This window comes from Mus caroli, unplaced genomic scaffold (assembly GCF_978045245.1).
Source record: "Mus caroli unplaced genomic scaffold, Mus_caroli_1 scaffold_3, whole genome shotgun sequence".
Lineage (NCBI taxonomy): Eukaryota > Metazoa > Chordata > Mammalia > Rodentia > Muridae > Mus > Mus caroli.
Genome location: NW_028227258.1, coordinates 72,628,373 through 72,640,458, shown reverse-complemented (window position 1 = coordinate 72,640,458; position 12,086 = coordinate 72,628,373). Strand labels below are relative to the sequence as shown.

Sequence of the window (12,086 nt, the reverse complement as noted above, 5' to 3'; positions counted from 1 at the left end):
CTCCAGGTTAGCCAAAGCGTCCCTTGGTTATCTCACTTTGCTGGAAGAGGGTGGCATGGTGGATATTACACTAAGGAATTAATGCTTGAGGGTTTTGGTTTTCTATGTGTGTGTACGTGTCGGCGCGAGTTGAGGTCTCGCTTCTATTCCTTCTCCACCTTATTTTTTGAGACAGGGTCTCTCACTGAACCCTGGTTGGCTTGGCTTGCAGTCCTGTAAGCTTGGGGTTGGGGTAGGAGGGGGGGGTACTCCTGTTTCCTAGCCCCACCTCACCCCTCCCACCAACGGAAGGGTTACAGAAATAAACCACTAAACTTAGGGCTTTTTACTCGGGTGCTGGTTATCCAAACTCAGGTAAGCACTTTACCAAGGCTGTCTTCTTTCAAATCCTATTTGTACTTTATTTTGTTTAAAACAGGGTCTTAACACTAAAGTCTGGCTGGCCTGGAACTTCTATTATAAGCCAGGCTGGCCTCAGACTGGCAATGATCCTCCTGCCCTATCCTCTCCAGTGCTGGGATTACAGCCACGCGGTTCGTGCAGCACCACCTAAGAGGGCCGGTTCGGTTTATGTTTAGATCTTGTCCTTTGTGTCTGCATTGGTTCAAGGTAGAAAGCCTCATTGAAGTCTGGGAGGCCAGAGCTGGATGGCACATGAATTACACCCATAGAAGAATCCAGCATTCTAGTCAGCACACAGCAAGTTCCTATTTGGGGGCAGGACATGTACACACACACACACACACACACACACACACACACACACACACACACACACGATGGCCAGCACCTGAAACCCCAGATACTTTTGGAGGCTGAGGCAGAATTACCTTCCATGCATTGTTCTTTTGCTTTGTACACGCAGATGGTACAAGGGGAAGGACTGAAGTGGCTCTGGGGACATCCCTGACATTCCTCTAGAGCATCGTGCTGGGTGACCATTGTGGGACACAGCCTGCCCCTTATCCGCACACACCTTCTCTCTCCCAGGAGGCCTCAGTCCTGAGGTCTAAATGATGAGGTGGTAGCAATCAGTACAAAGCACAAAGCACCTTTGTTCTGGAACCTTCAGGTGGGGGCAGGGAGGTGGAGGCAGGTGTGAAGCCTTGGAATCCAAGCAGCCGCCGCTGCCCTGCTCCACCCAGGCTCAGGGCTCTGAGAACGCCAGTCAGATCCATTTTCCCAGCCACTGGTCAGAGGGTGGGGATGCAGGTCTGACGACTTAGGTCATTTGTCTCTAGCTGTGGTGGGGGCTGAGCAGCATTGCCGGGGAGAACTTGGAGTCCAGAGGCCATCGGTCCCAGACTGGGCAGAAGCAAGCCAGAGGCATCCTAAGTGACACATTCTTGTTGACCCTTTCTGGGAAGTGATCCTCTTCTACAGGCCCTGGTTTGACCCTGCAGCGTCTCCTAGTGGCCAGACCTGCAAACAGCAGGAACTACCCAGCTTCCAGGAGCAGACACATTCCAAGATCTCACATTTATTATAACAGAGCAGAGATAGACAGTGTCCATGTTCTTCTGCCACCTACTCCAGCCCCGGCCTCAGCCCCTCCCCAGCATCCCGCTGCAGTTATTTTAGTGCATCCCCAGGTATTGCTTAACAGTGCCTGGTGGTTCTTTAGGGCTGGACACCAAATTGTCTGTTCTCCTGCTTCTCTAGTGTTTGGGGCAGAGGTTCCATTTCTTTGAGTCTTAGAGCTTGAGCAGGAGGCAGCCAAATCTCCAGAGGTCAGAGGTAGAGCGAAGATGCTGCAGGGGGTGGTGGAGCTGGCCTGGAGTTTAGAAAAGCCAAGAAGAAAAATGGTCAGAACTCCTGCCTAGATGCCTTGCTGGCAGCAAGTCACTTAACCTCAGCAACACCCTCTTCACCTACCTGGAGGGCACCACCAGCGGCAAGCTTCCATCTCCTGGGCCAGGCAGGTCACCTGGTGGGTGCCGGTCCTGTGGGTTGGCAGGCAGTGGCTTTCTTGGGGGTGGGGGTTTGGTAGGCCCCTGAGACTGAGAAAGAAGGCCAGTTTGGAAAGATGTCATATTTCTCACCCACAAATGTAGGGGTTCTAAGAGCGGTGCTAGTGGTCACCTTTGTCTCCAAACAAACCTGTCACTACCAAAGGTGCCACTGGGATACATGCCATCAGGCACAGAGGGAGGCAACCTGTCTCCCATTGCCCATTGTCACCATTGCTTTAGGTAGGAGAGGCAATGTCCTGTTCCCCCTCACTGTTACCTTTGGGCGCCTCACCACAGGGTCAGCGGGCAGAGGGCGAGTGGGGGGATTGGATCGGTCAGCCAGCGCAGCCTGAACAAAGAGAGGAGCAGTGGCTTGGAAAGCATGGTCCAAGGTAGTGAGCATGCAGACGCTACCCAGGGGTCGACATGCAAACTCAGCCGAGGGTGGGGGTGGGGGTGTCCAGAGGAAAATGGGAGCATGCGCAGAGCCCCGGGGAAGGAAGGTGCAGATCGATCACGGAGTCCCTGGATGGCTGCAGTCCTACTATAAACCACCAGGTGGTAGTAGAGACCATGGCGGGAGGCTCACCCTTTGCTGCATCTGGGACTTTGAAGGCTGAGGGGGGCACCCTGGTCTCCTAATGAAGAACACCACTGAGGGGAAGCAGGGATGAGAACTGCGATTGGGCACCACACCTCCCACCTGTCCTGAGCCAGGGCAAGGCCCAGCCCAGATTTACCTGGAGTTTCTTGGGCACGGGGTTAGGTGGCAGCGGCCTGGAGGGGGGCACTGGAAAGCTGACCACACTAGCTTGCTGAGAAGGCAGGAGGAGCAGACAGGCAGAGTAGGCAAGAGGAAACAGACAGATGTGGGCAGAAAGGGGTTAGTGCTCAGACAGGGCAGCAGGGCCCCAGAGGCAGTGAGGTCACTGAGCTGCATGCGGGGAGGGGCATGTGCTGGAGGGGACATGCAGGCTGACTCCATACACACCCTCTTGCCATTAAAGGTAGAGGGCTTAGGCCCTGGGCACTTGGCATCCTTTCACACATGATGTCCTGGGCCTTATCAGATCTTAGCACACGGAAGGTCCTTTTGCACAAGGCCCCATTATCCCATGGCTCTGGTCGCTGTGAAGGGCATGGATAGAACCATCTCTCAAAGCCACTGATTGGGCCAGCTGAAAGAGCTCAGCAGAGCCTTCTGGTGGTGACTGGCTCACCCACTCTGGCTGTCCTTGTTTCTCTGCCTGCTACTTACTGGTCCTGAGTCCTTGGATTGACTGAGCACTCCAAGTCTTTCTGAGTCTTGAACCCTTAGTGCTACCTCTACAAATAATGTGGACTCCTCTTTCCTCTGGCATCCAGGGCTTACCTTAGTGCCTGTCATCTGCTGTGCCCGCTGTGGAGGTCCTGGTCGTTCAGGAGGACAGGATTGGGGTGCCCTGAGTATGAAGAAAGCCAAAGAAAAAAATGGGACTAGTCACCTATCTGCTGATCTGGGAGAAATGAACCCTTTGGCCCTTGGAGGGTAGTTGTGTGTGCTTCAAGGGTGTGGTTGAGCATCCTGGAAGAAGGCTACCTTTCCCCTACCTTGGGGTCCTGAGAGAAGTGTCCCTTGTATCTGGGGGTGAAGTTAAGGGAAACACACAGAGATGACAGGTAGGTGTGTAGGAGTGGTAGTCAGAAAACTCAGAATTTGAGAGTTGGAACTTAGAAGCAAGGGGTAAGGACTGTATGGCTTGGGGATTTTAGAATCAGGGCTCCAGAACTGTCCCTGATTGAAGGAAACAGCAGCAGGGACAGGATGTTCATACCTATATTGGCAGCTGGATCCCTTAAGCTGGCAGAGCCGCTGATGCAGGCGGGCACGGTGCCAGTAGCTGGCACCAAGTAGTACGAGGACCAATAACAACAGGAGGCTGAGGAGCAGGCCTGTGGTCAGGGAGCTGGTTGCTATGGAGAGAGGTCCAAACTGAGGGTGGATCTGGCTAAGAACTCTCTCCTGAGAGAGGAGCAGGGATAGGGAGGAAGCTGAGGAACCAGAGACACCTTCAGGAGTCACAGAGTCAAGGGACAGAGAGTAAAGGGGTCAGGAAGGGGACGAAGGAGAGAGGAGACGGTCAGAGCTTCCCAATACCCCGGGCCCATCCTCTAGCTACCTTTGAGCTGGGTCATGCAGTCAGGAGGTGCCCAGCCCTCTTCACAGCGGCAGTGCCCGCTGCTGTCACAGACCTAGAGGGACAAAAGGCAAGCAATGAGGGCATCTGTCAGATTGGACCACTTCCCTGTGTATGGCTTTCCTTTTTGTTTTATTTTGCTTTGGTTTTTCAAGACATGATTTATCTGTGTATCCCTGACTTTCCTAGAATTCACTCTATAGAGCAGGCTGCCTTCAAATTTGGAAATCCACCTGCCTCTACCTCCCAAGTGCTGGGACTAAAGGCGTGTACCACCACTGCTGGCTTTTCAAGAATTCTTTTTTATCCCCTAAAGCTTCTCAGACTGTCAGGAATGCTTCGGAGAATGGGTAGACAGGCAGTCCTGGAGAGGGGGAGTCTTTATCCATGCCAGGGGAAATGCCAGCAAGCTAATACTTTTGTTGCTGTTGTTGTTGTTTTTGTTTTTGTTTTTTGTCTTTCAAGACAGGGTTTCTCTGTGTAGCCCTGGCTGTCCTGGAACTCACTCTGTAGACCAGGCTGGCCTCAAACTCAGAAATCTGCCTGCCTCTGCCTCCCAAGTGCTGGGATTAAAGGCCTGCGCCACCACCGCCCGGCTAAGTTAATACTTTTAATATGCTGGTCACTAGTTAGCCACTTTCAGGCCCTCCAGGATATGGGTACCATTATTATGTCCACTTGGAAGAGGAAACAGCCCAAGAAGGCTAATAAAATATCCCGGGAAGTGGCAAAGATGGGAACCAAGGTATGTCTGCTTCCAAGTCCGGACTTCTCCCTTCAGCGGGCTCCCTTTCCCCCTTCATCTCTTCCACACCAGCTCACCCCATGGCCGTGGCATTTGCTTCGACATTCCTGTGCTCCCAGGAGATCCACGGGCTGGCATCGGTGGCCGATGCACACCTGCTCCGTAAAGAGAAGAGCAAAGATCACATTCTCAAAGCCTTAGAGGGACTGGGGCCTGCAGGGCTGTGAGGCTCCCCTTTACAGACGTGAAACCGAAGCTGGGTGGGGAAACAAGACTGTTTGGCCTGAAGAATCTGGCTTGTTATGGGTCAGAGGCTGCTTCCCACCCGGTCTCAATCGCCCAGGCTACTCACCAGGCCAGGACCACAGGCAGTGCCAGGCAGAGCCAGAAGAGGTTGGGCCACATCATTGCCCAGGTCCAGGTCCACCCAGCTGCAGTTTAACTGTGTCCCGTTGGCTTCCAGGACCTCCGAGAGCCGATCTTGGACTGAGCCCAACAGAGGCTGGCTCCTACCCCACTGACACTGCAGTTGCCCACACATGGCATCTCTGGGGGTAGGGAGAAAGGCAAGAAGGGTTGGTAGAAGAAGCACCAAGGTGCCCACAAACTCAGGAAAAGCCCATTTTTCCCACTTACCTAGGGGCACAAGGCATGTAGCTACCACCAGGGCTGCGCCCACAGCTCCCAAAGGCATTACCCCGAGTGTTGGCTGTTTGGAGGCAAAGTGGCGCAGCAGGCTGGGCCCCAGGTCCCCAAAGTGACTGGCACTGCCGGGCATAGGAGGCACAGCGTCCGTGCATACACACAGCCTCTCCACTAGCACAAGGCTCACCGTCCCCAAGTCTGATGTCAGACGGGCACTGAGAGCTATCTCCTAGGCAGAACTCAGGCAGATCACAATCGTCTGTGGGAGGGCGGCACAGCCAACCAGCTGGGTGCAACTGTGGAGGGTAGTGAGCATCAAAGTAGGTACTGGGCAGGGTCAGCCAGGAGCTCAGGGTCAGAGCTCAGGATGAGTCTTTGAGCCTGGCACCTGGCAGGTTAGCTCGGTGGCGGGGGCTAGTCCCAGGTCCATGCCCACCTTGCAGTTTTGACAACAGGGTCCATCAGACGCACACTGGGCTCCTGGCCTCAGCTGGCAGGTGAAATAGTCACAGCAGGGATCAGTGCATTCCTGTAGGCAAGGGTTCAGAGGGGGCCCGAGTCTCACAGCAGCGCCTGCGCACAAGCCCTCCCGTCCACCCAGGGAGCAAACCCAGGTATCAAAGGCACGGAGTGAACGAGAGCGGGCCCCTCAAAGCCAGGAGGCTACACAGGAAACTCAGGGCTGAATAATGAGGGCGAGGACACAGATGGGTGTGGGCAAGGCTTTGGGGTCAGGGGCTCACATCTGGGAAGCCACAGTCACACTGCTCTCCGGGGTCCACAAACATATTTCCACACAAAGAGGACATAGGGGCCAGGCTGGGTTGCCGTTCAAAGAGGCAGCTGCCCATTCCATCCAGGAGGGCCTTTTCCAGGGCCTGTCGGCTGCAGTTGCTGAAGTTCAAACCTGGTAGGAAGCTGAGGAGAGCAACCAGGGGAGCTAGGCAGAGGCTCTCACACCTTGCCTTACCCTCATGCACCCTAACATCCCATCCCCCCACCTCACCCCATCCCTAGTTACTCACTCTGTGGAGGCCTCCATGATGCAGCTCTTAGCTGGAGCTGGACCTGGACAGGGACATCTGTGCCCGGGCGAATCATGGTCCAGACCCAGGCTGTGGCCCAATTCATGGGCAATCGAGGAGGCAACGCCTAAGATGCTTGTGGAGTGGTCCTATCATTGGGGGGGGGGGAGAGATACTCGAGGTCCAACCCCAGCCTGGATTCAACACAATGGTCAGCCTACCCCGACTATTCCCATCCCCTCCTCATCCACTGCCTTGGATACTGATTCCTCCCTCCTTAATTGACTAAAGTAGGAGAGTCCAGGCCTGGGTGCCAGAGACCTAAGTTCTAGCTAAACTCCGCCCCCCCCCCACACACACACTATATATATCCCCCAAATATCACCTCTGCCTTTGGGCCTCTTTCCCCCTAGAAATGCAAAGGTGTCATAAAGTGACAACTGTATTCTACAATCAACTGGCCACACACAATTTCTATGATAAGTAAAGGCCACTTTGTGGCCCTCTGCCTTCTTTCCCCACAGCTCTGAGAATGGACAAGTTTGAAGACAGTGTTCAATGAATAAAGGCCCCAAACACTGGAGAAGTGTATGGGGAAATGAGGAGACCCGCAGACAGCTTACCATATTCACACCTCCGGAGAAGTCAGGGGAACAGATGGAATTCTGAATGGCCATGCCCACCATGGGCCCAGAGAAGGAAGTAACACTGCAGGACAGAGGTGAGAGATCAGAGTCTAAAGCCATCATTGTCAGAGCCTCACGGGAGATGAAGGGATGGATGGACACTCAGCCGTGACAGGATAGCATCAGGCCCTGGTAGCAGAGTTTGGGATCCTTACGTCACCAGTTGGGCACTGTCATGGGGCAGTCGAGGCAGCAAGTCTGTCCGGCGCCAGCGGAGGAAGTTGTCTAGCAGGACAGCTGGGTTGGAGCTCATTTCTATCAGGTTGTGCTGGGTCCATGCCTCTAGGCCCACAAGGGCTACCCGGACATTCAAGGGCTGGAAGAACTGAAAGGGCCCAGGCTCAGAAAAGGGGCGGGGCTGCAGTAAGATAGTGATGGGGCTAGGGCCACAGTAAGGGAGGGCTGGGCCTCCTACCCAGCTCCAGACTCACTGTGTCTAGCAAGAGAGCCGCTTCTAGTGTCCGGTTCAGCAGTTGTTGGAAGTCAGGGTACTTTCTGACCTGGGGGTGGGGGGTGGGCGGGGAGAGTGGGGTTATCTTGAAATGTGGGAAAGTGGGGGGTGGGGCAGTGAAGCAGGAGAGGGCTATGGGGTCAACACACTCACCTCTGAATGATCAGCCACAATCACCAGCTCCACAATTTTCGTCTCTGTTACTACATCTCGCTTGAACTGTGGATAAGAAGTGAGATGTGTCAGGCAGAGTCTCCTCAGGGCCAGGGCTGGGTAAGCTGTGTCCATACCCACTTTGAGTAGTTAAAATGATGAAGACCTCACGGGGTGTGTGAGAGCTCAGAGACCTGCCCAGAATGGGCCAAGGACAGATTATGAAGCCCATAATGGGACTCTATTTTCCCACTCCAAAGCAAGCTTTTGGTTTTTTTATGAGACAGTGTCTTGCTGTGCAGCTCCGGCTGGCACTGAACTCTATCCTCCTGCCTCTGATCCCCAAACAGCTGCTAGGACACAGTTGTGTACCATCAAACCTGGCTTCCCAATTTTAAGAAATACTAACTAAAGCCAGGCATGTTGGTGCATGCCTTTAATCCCAGCACAGGCAGAGGCAGGTGGATCTCTGTGAGTTCAAGGCCAGCCTGGTTAAGTTCCAGGACAGCCAAGGCTATATAGAGAGAGACCCTATCTTAAACACAAACAAACAAAAGCAAATCAAAACCTATTATGGGTAGGTATGGTAGAGCAGACCTTTAATCCCGTTACTCAGGAGGCAAACAGACAAACAGAAAAACAAAAACAACTAAATAACAATTAAATAACAGCTGACACATACAGTGTTCCAGGCACCAGTTCTAAGCACTTGCCATATCAATTCACTTTAATTTTCACACTGTAGTGTAATCTCCATCTTTGTAAATTAGGATTTCTTCCTTGGAAAATAGAGCTTTGGGCAGCACCTGCCTTCTTGGGTTGCTAGGAAGAGCAAGCGAGGAAGTGTTCACACCATGTCTGAAACATGGGGATGGCTCTCTCAGCAGCAGCAACCATCCCTGGGGTCTGGGCTCTCAGGCTGCCTCCTCACCCTGTGAGCGTGATGCTGTTCCAGAAGGAGGTCTGGTCCTGCCCGAGTGGGCACAGAGGCATGCCAGCTTGGGGCACAAGTGTGCCCCGGCAACAGGAGGTCTTGGATCCGAGAAATGACAGGACGCTGAAGGTCCCCAGGGCCCAGCTCCAGTGTATAGCCTCTCTCTGGGGACAGGATGATCAGCCCCCTAAGGAAAAAGACAGGGAGTCAGAGTATTTCAGCTCCCTGCCTGTGTGGATCCTCTCCCCTGGTAGCTAACCCACCCACAGTACCTGATTCCAGAGCAGGCACAGAGGGAGACCCAGGAGCTGGGGTGGCCCTGCACTTGTCCTCGGTAGCAGCAGTTTTCCTACAGCAGGGAAGCCACATTAGTTAGCACCAGCCCACAGGGGAGACCAGACAACCCAAGAGTACAGCTTGCCAGCAAGGGCAGGCAGGACCCTCCCACTTCCTCCAGGGCTGCCATCCTCCCTTCTTCCTTCCCTCTTTTGCCCAGGCCTGAAACAGCACCAGAAGGCCTGACTCACTAGACTGTAGCCCTCGCTGACCATTCGGGTGCCATCAGGCTGGTACCACACCAGAGTTGGGCGGCCAGGGATTAGATCTCTGTGAGAAAAAGAGGGCAGGATTTGAGCCACTTCACAGGGTATTGGGGTGACAAGCTAGGGCCTGAGGTGGGCAAGGGTATGTTAGGAACCAGGCAATGCCACCAAACTAACTACTCAGTCCCTCCTAGGCCACAGAGTCTGAGGATGCGCTGTCACCTCCTCCTGCCTGTCTGAGTCCCAGTATGATTTTTGACATCTATAACTGTACGAACTCAGGCAAGTTATTTAATTTCTCTGGGCTTTAACTTCTTCAAATGTTAAACAAAGATAATAAGTAATAGCATCTACCTTACAGGATTGTTGTTAATGAGTCCTTGAGTGTAGTCCTCACTGCATAATAAAGGTTATGTAAATCACCTCCCAGTAATTATTCCCGCCTGCCACCTTACCTATTCTGTAGAAGCTCCAGGACATGACTCTCACTGTCGAGCTCCAAGGAAATCCTCAGGGCCTCAGGTAAACCAGTCTGTGGACACCAGAGGCATGTCACCTCCCCTAGCCCTGCCCACAACTTCTATCCTATAAAACCAGAAAACCTCAGGCTCTCGGGAGAGTACCAGTGATTAGGTCACTTGTTGGGGGATCCCATGGGAGGGTCCAGGAAACCCTGCCTGGCCTGGGCATTGTTCTAGGGGCTTATGTGGGGAGGTCAAGGAAGGTATCTGAGCCACCCCTTCTCGGCTTCCTGCCCAGAGAGGAAGCATCATGAAGGACCCAGCACAGGCCCCAGCCCTTCCTCTGACTCAGCTTCAGAAAGTGTGTATCTGTCTGTCTGTCCCTGTCCCCTTCCAAATCTCTCCCCTACTGAAAAAGAGAACAATGTGAATGGAAAGGAGGAGGCTTAGTGTCAGAACTCTCCCAGTGTACGTGATGGAAGGACAGGCTGGGGATGAGGCAGACAAGTATGTGCAGAGGGGATGGAGATGGAGGGACAGGCTGGGGCCAAGGCAGACACGTATGTGCAGAGGGGATGGAGCTGAGTGTAGCCAGGGAGAGGGGGGGGTTGAAGGAAAGGAGCGGGACCAGGGTGGACCTGTTACCCTCAAGATGATTAATACTGTGGAGTGCGAGAAAAGAGAAAATCTTATTAGCAGGCTGTCCCTCACCTGAAGCACGTCTGCTAGGCTCATCGAGGGGCTGTCCTGAACAACCCGGCTCTCCATGGATCCACTCAGTGTCCTCTCTGGGCTGGCTTGCTGCTCTTCCTCAGTGCCTCCTGCAGGGTCCCAGAACATCCTAAGAGATTGCTGAGGAAATCCCTAGCAAGGCTGGAATCACTAGTCTCCTCAGACCCACCGACCCTCAGCACAGAAGGCTATATCAGTGACTTAAGCGGTCCTGCAGTGCGTGCCAGGATTTAAAGGAGGATATGGGAAGGAGGGTTTTTTTTTTTTCCCCAACTTACGGATTTCACCCATAAGTCCCCAAACAAAGTTCAGAGTATCCAGCTTGCAGCTCCTCCTTGCCTTCCCTTTGGCCAATCCCAAGATTTTCTCGGGGGCCCTCCCTTGTTCCCATCCCTTCCCAATCACACTCCCCACCCAATCAGGAATGCCCTTTCTTAGGACTAGGAGAAGTCTGTGGCCTGGTGCCCACTTGCCCTTCCTTTTCCCTCACAGTAGAGATGCCTGCCGGGAACACCCATCTTTGGGTGAGCAGTGCAAACACTCCTAAACAGCCTTGATGCCCAGGCAGGCGCACCCGTTCCCAACAGCCTCCGCTTCCTCCGCCAGCACCCCCCAACAATGGCCCTCTCCTCTCCGGACACTCCACCCCCGCCTACCCTCTCGGCCCCCAGCCCAAGACAGCAGCGGGAAGTGAAAGTTCCAAGGAGGAGTTGGTGTCCCAGTCTCTTTCCTGGCGAAAGCTCCCTCCCCTGGCTCCTCCGGGCCCCTCCCGCTCCGCCAGGCTTCTGGTGGCAACCGCACCCGAGTGAGCGGTGCTGGCCGCCCAGGTCTGGAATGAACGGCTGAAAATAATCCTTTTCACTAAAACCCCACTAGCCGTGCCTAGTCCGTGCACTTCATAGAGTAGAACTGTCAGCTAGGCCCTAGAGAGACGAAGACGTCAGCCCTAAGGAGTGACTCTTTCCATGATCTGAGCCCCCCACCCCCACCCCCCGCGCACGCTCTTCAGTGCCGGAGACTCAAAGTGTCTGCGGGGATAACTCGGACTTCAGGACGCCATCCTCCCGCCTCCTCCTCCTCCTCCCCATCCTTCTCTTCCTTTCCTTCTCTAAATTACCTGGCCCTAGGCTTTGGTCAGCAGATCACGCAGGCTGCCCTCTGGTTAGGCTCCGGCAGACCCCAGCACCCCATTGCCTCCGGGTTTCCTTGTACCTCTTTCCAAATCATCCCCTCGACCCACTGTCCGCTGGGAACTCACCTATATTTGGCAACGGCGGGGAGGGCCGAGGGCTGCCCGCGCCCAGGAGTCCCAGAGCCCAGAGCAGCGCCAGCCGCATGGCCACGGAGCTCCGGGCTGGACGAGGGCAGCAGGTGCGGGGCTACGAGTGGAGGAGCAGCCACAGCCCTGCGGGACACCAGCTCGGTGCAGCGCAGCAACTAGGCCCCGCCCCGCCCCGTCTGAGGCTCCGCCCCGCCCCGTCTGAGGCTCCGCCCCTGCCGCTCAACTCAGCCTCTTTCCGGCAGCTACCGGGATCAGTTTGGACACCACAAGGCTCGCGCCTTCCCTCCATCCTGCCTCCGGT

General features: G+C 54.6%; 1 protein-coding gene across 7 annotated transcripts; it reads right to left on the bottom strand.

Moving 5' to 3' along the window:
• Positions 1-1,464: 1,464 nt before the first annotated feature.
• Adam15 (ADAM metallopeptidase domain 15) lies at positions 1,465-11,945 on the bottom strand. Of its 7 annotated transcripts, none has more exons than XR_015046702.1 (24): positions 11,762-11,945; positions 10,483-10,592; positions 9,766-9,842; positions 9,296-9,374; positions 9,041-9,117; positions 8,766-8,955; positions 7,835-7,900; positions 7,662-7,730; positions 7,386-7,555; positions 7,168-7,252; positions 6,545-6,693; positions 6,263-6,437; positions 5,956-6,048; positions 5,511-5,815; positions 5,227-5,422; positions 4,952-5,029; positions 4,112-4,184; positions 3,767-3,905; positions 3,325-3,394; positions 2,944-3,080; positions 2,693-2,767; positions 2,230-2,301; positions 1,876-2,000; positions 1,465-1,774 (listed from the first exon to the last, which is right to left on the bottom strand). XR_015046702.1 is itself a non-coding variant. In XM_021157577.2 (23 exons), the coding sequence occupies exons 1-23, from the start codon at positions 11,838-11,840 to the stop codon at positions 1,732-1,734; spliced, it is 2,595 nt and encodes an 864-aa protein (XP_021013236.1). In that variant the 5' UTR covers positions 11,841-11,945; the 3' UTR covers positions 1,465-1,731. The 7 variants fall into 7 exon arrangements, 4 of the variants coding, with proteins under 4 accessions (XP_021013236.1, XP_021013237.1, XP_021013238.1 ...); XR_015046703.1 differs by lacking the exon at positions 2,944-3,080 and adding an exon at positions 2,542-2,606; XR_015046704.1 differs by lacking the exon at positions 2,693-2,767.
• Positions 11,946-12,086: the final 141 nt, after the last annotated feature.

Excerpts from the sequence above, each read along its gene's own strand:
- Adam15 (XM_021157577.2), bottom strand. The coding sequence starts at position 11,840 with ATGCGGCTGGCGCTGCTCTGGGCTCTGGGACTCCTGGGCGCGGGCAGC. Across the intron at positions 7,731-7,834 it reads TTGTGGCTGATCATTCAGAG|GTCAGAAAGTACCCTGACTT; the intron begins GTGAGTGTGTTG and ends CCCCACCCCCAG. Across the intron at positions 7,253-7,385 it reads GACAGTGCCCAACTGGTGAC|TGTTACTTCCTTCTCTGGGC; the intron begins GTAAGGATCCCA and ends TCTGTCCTGCAG.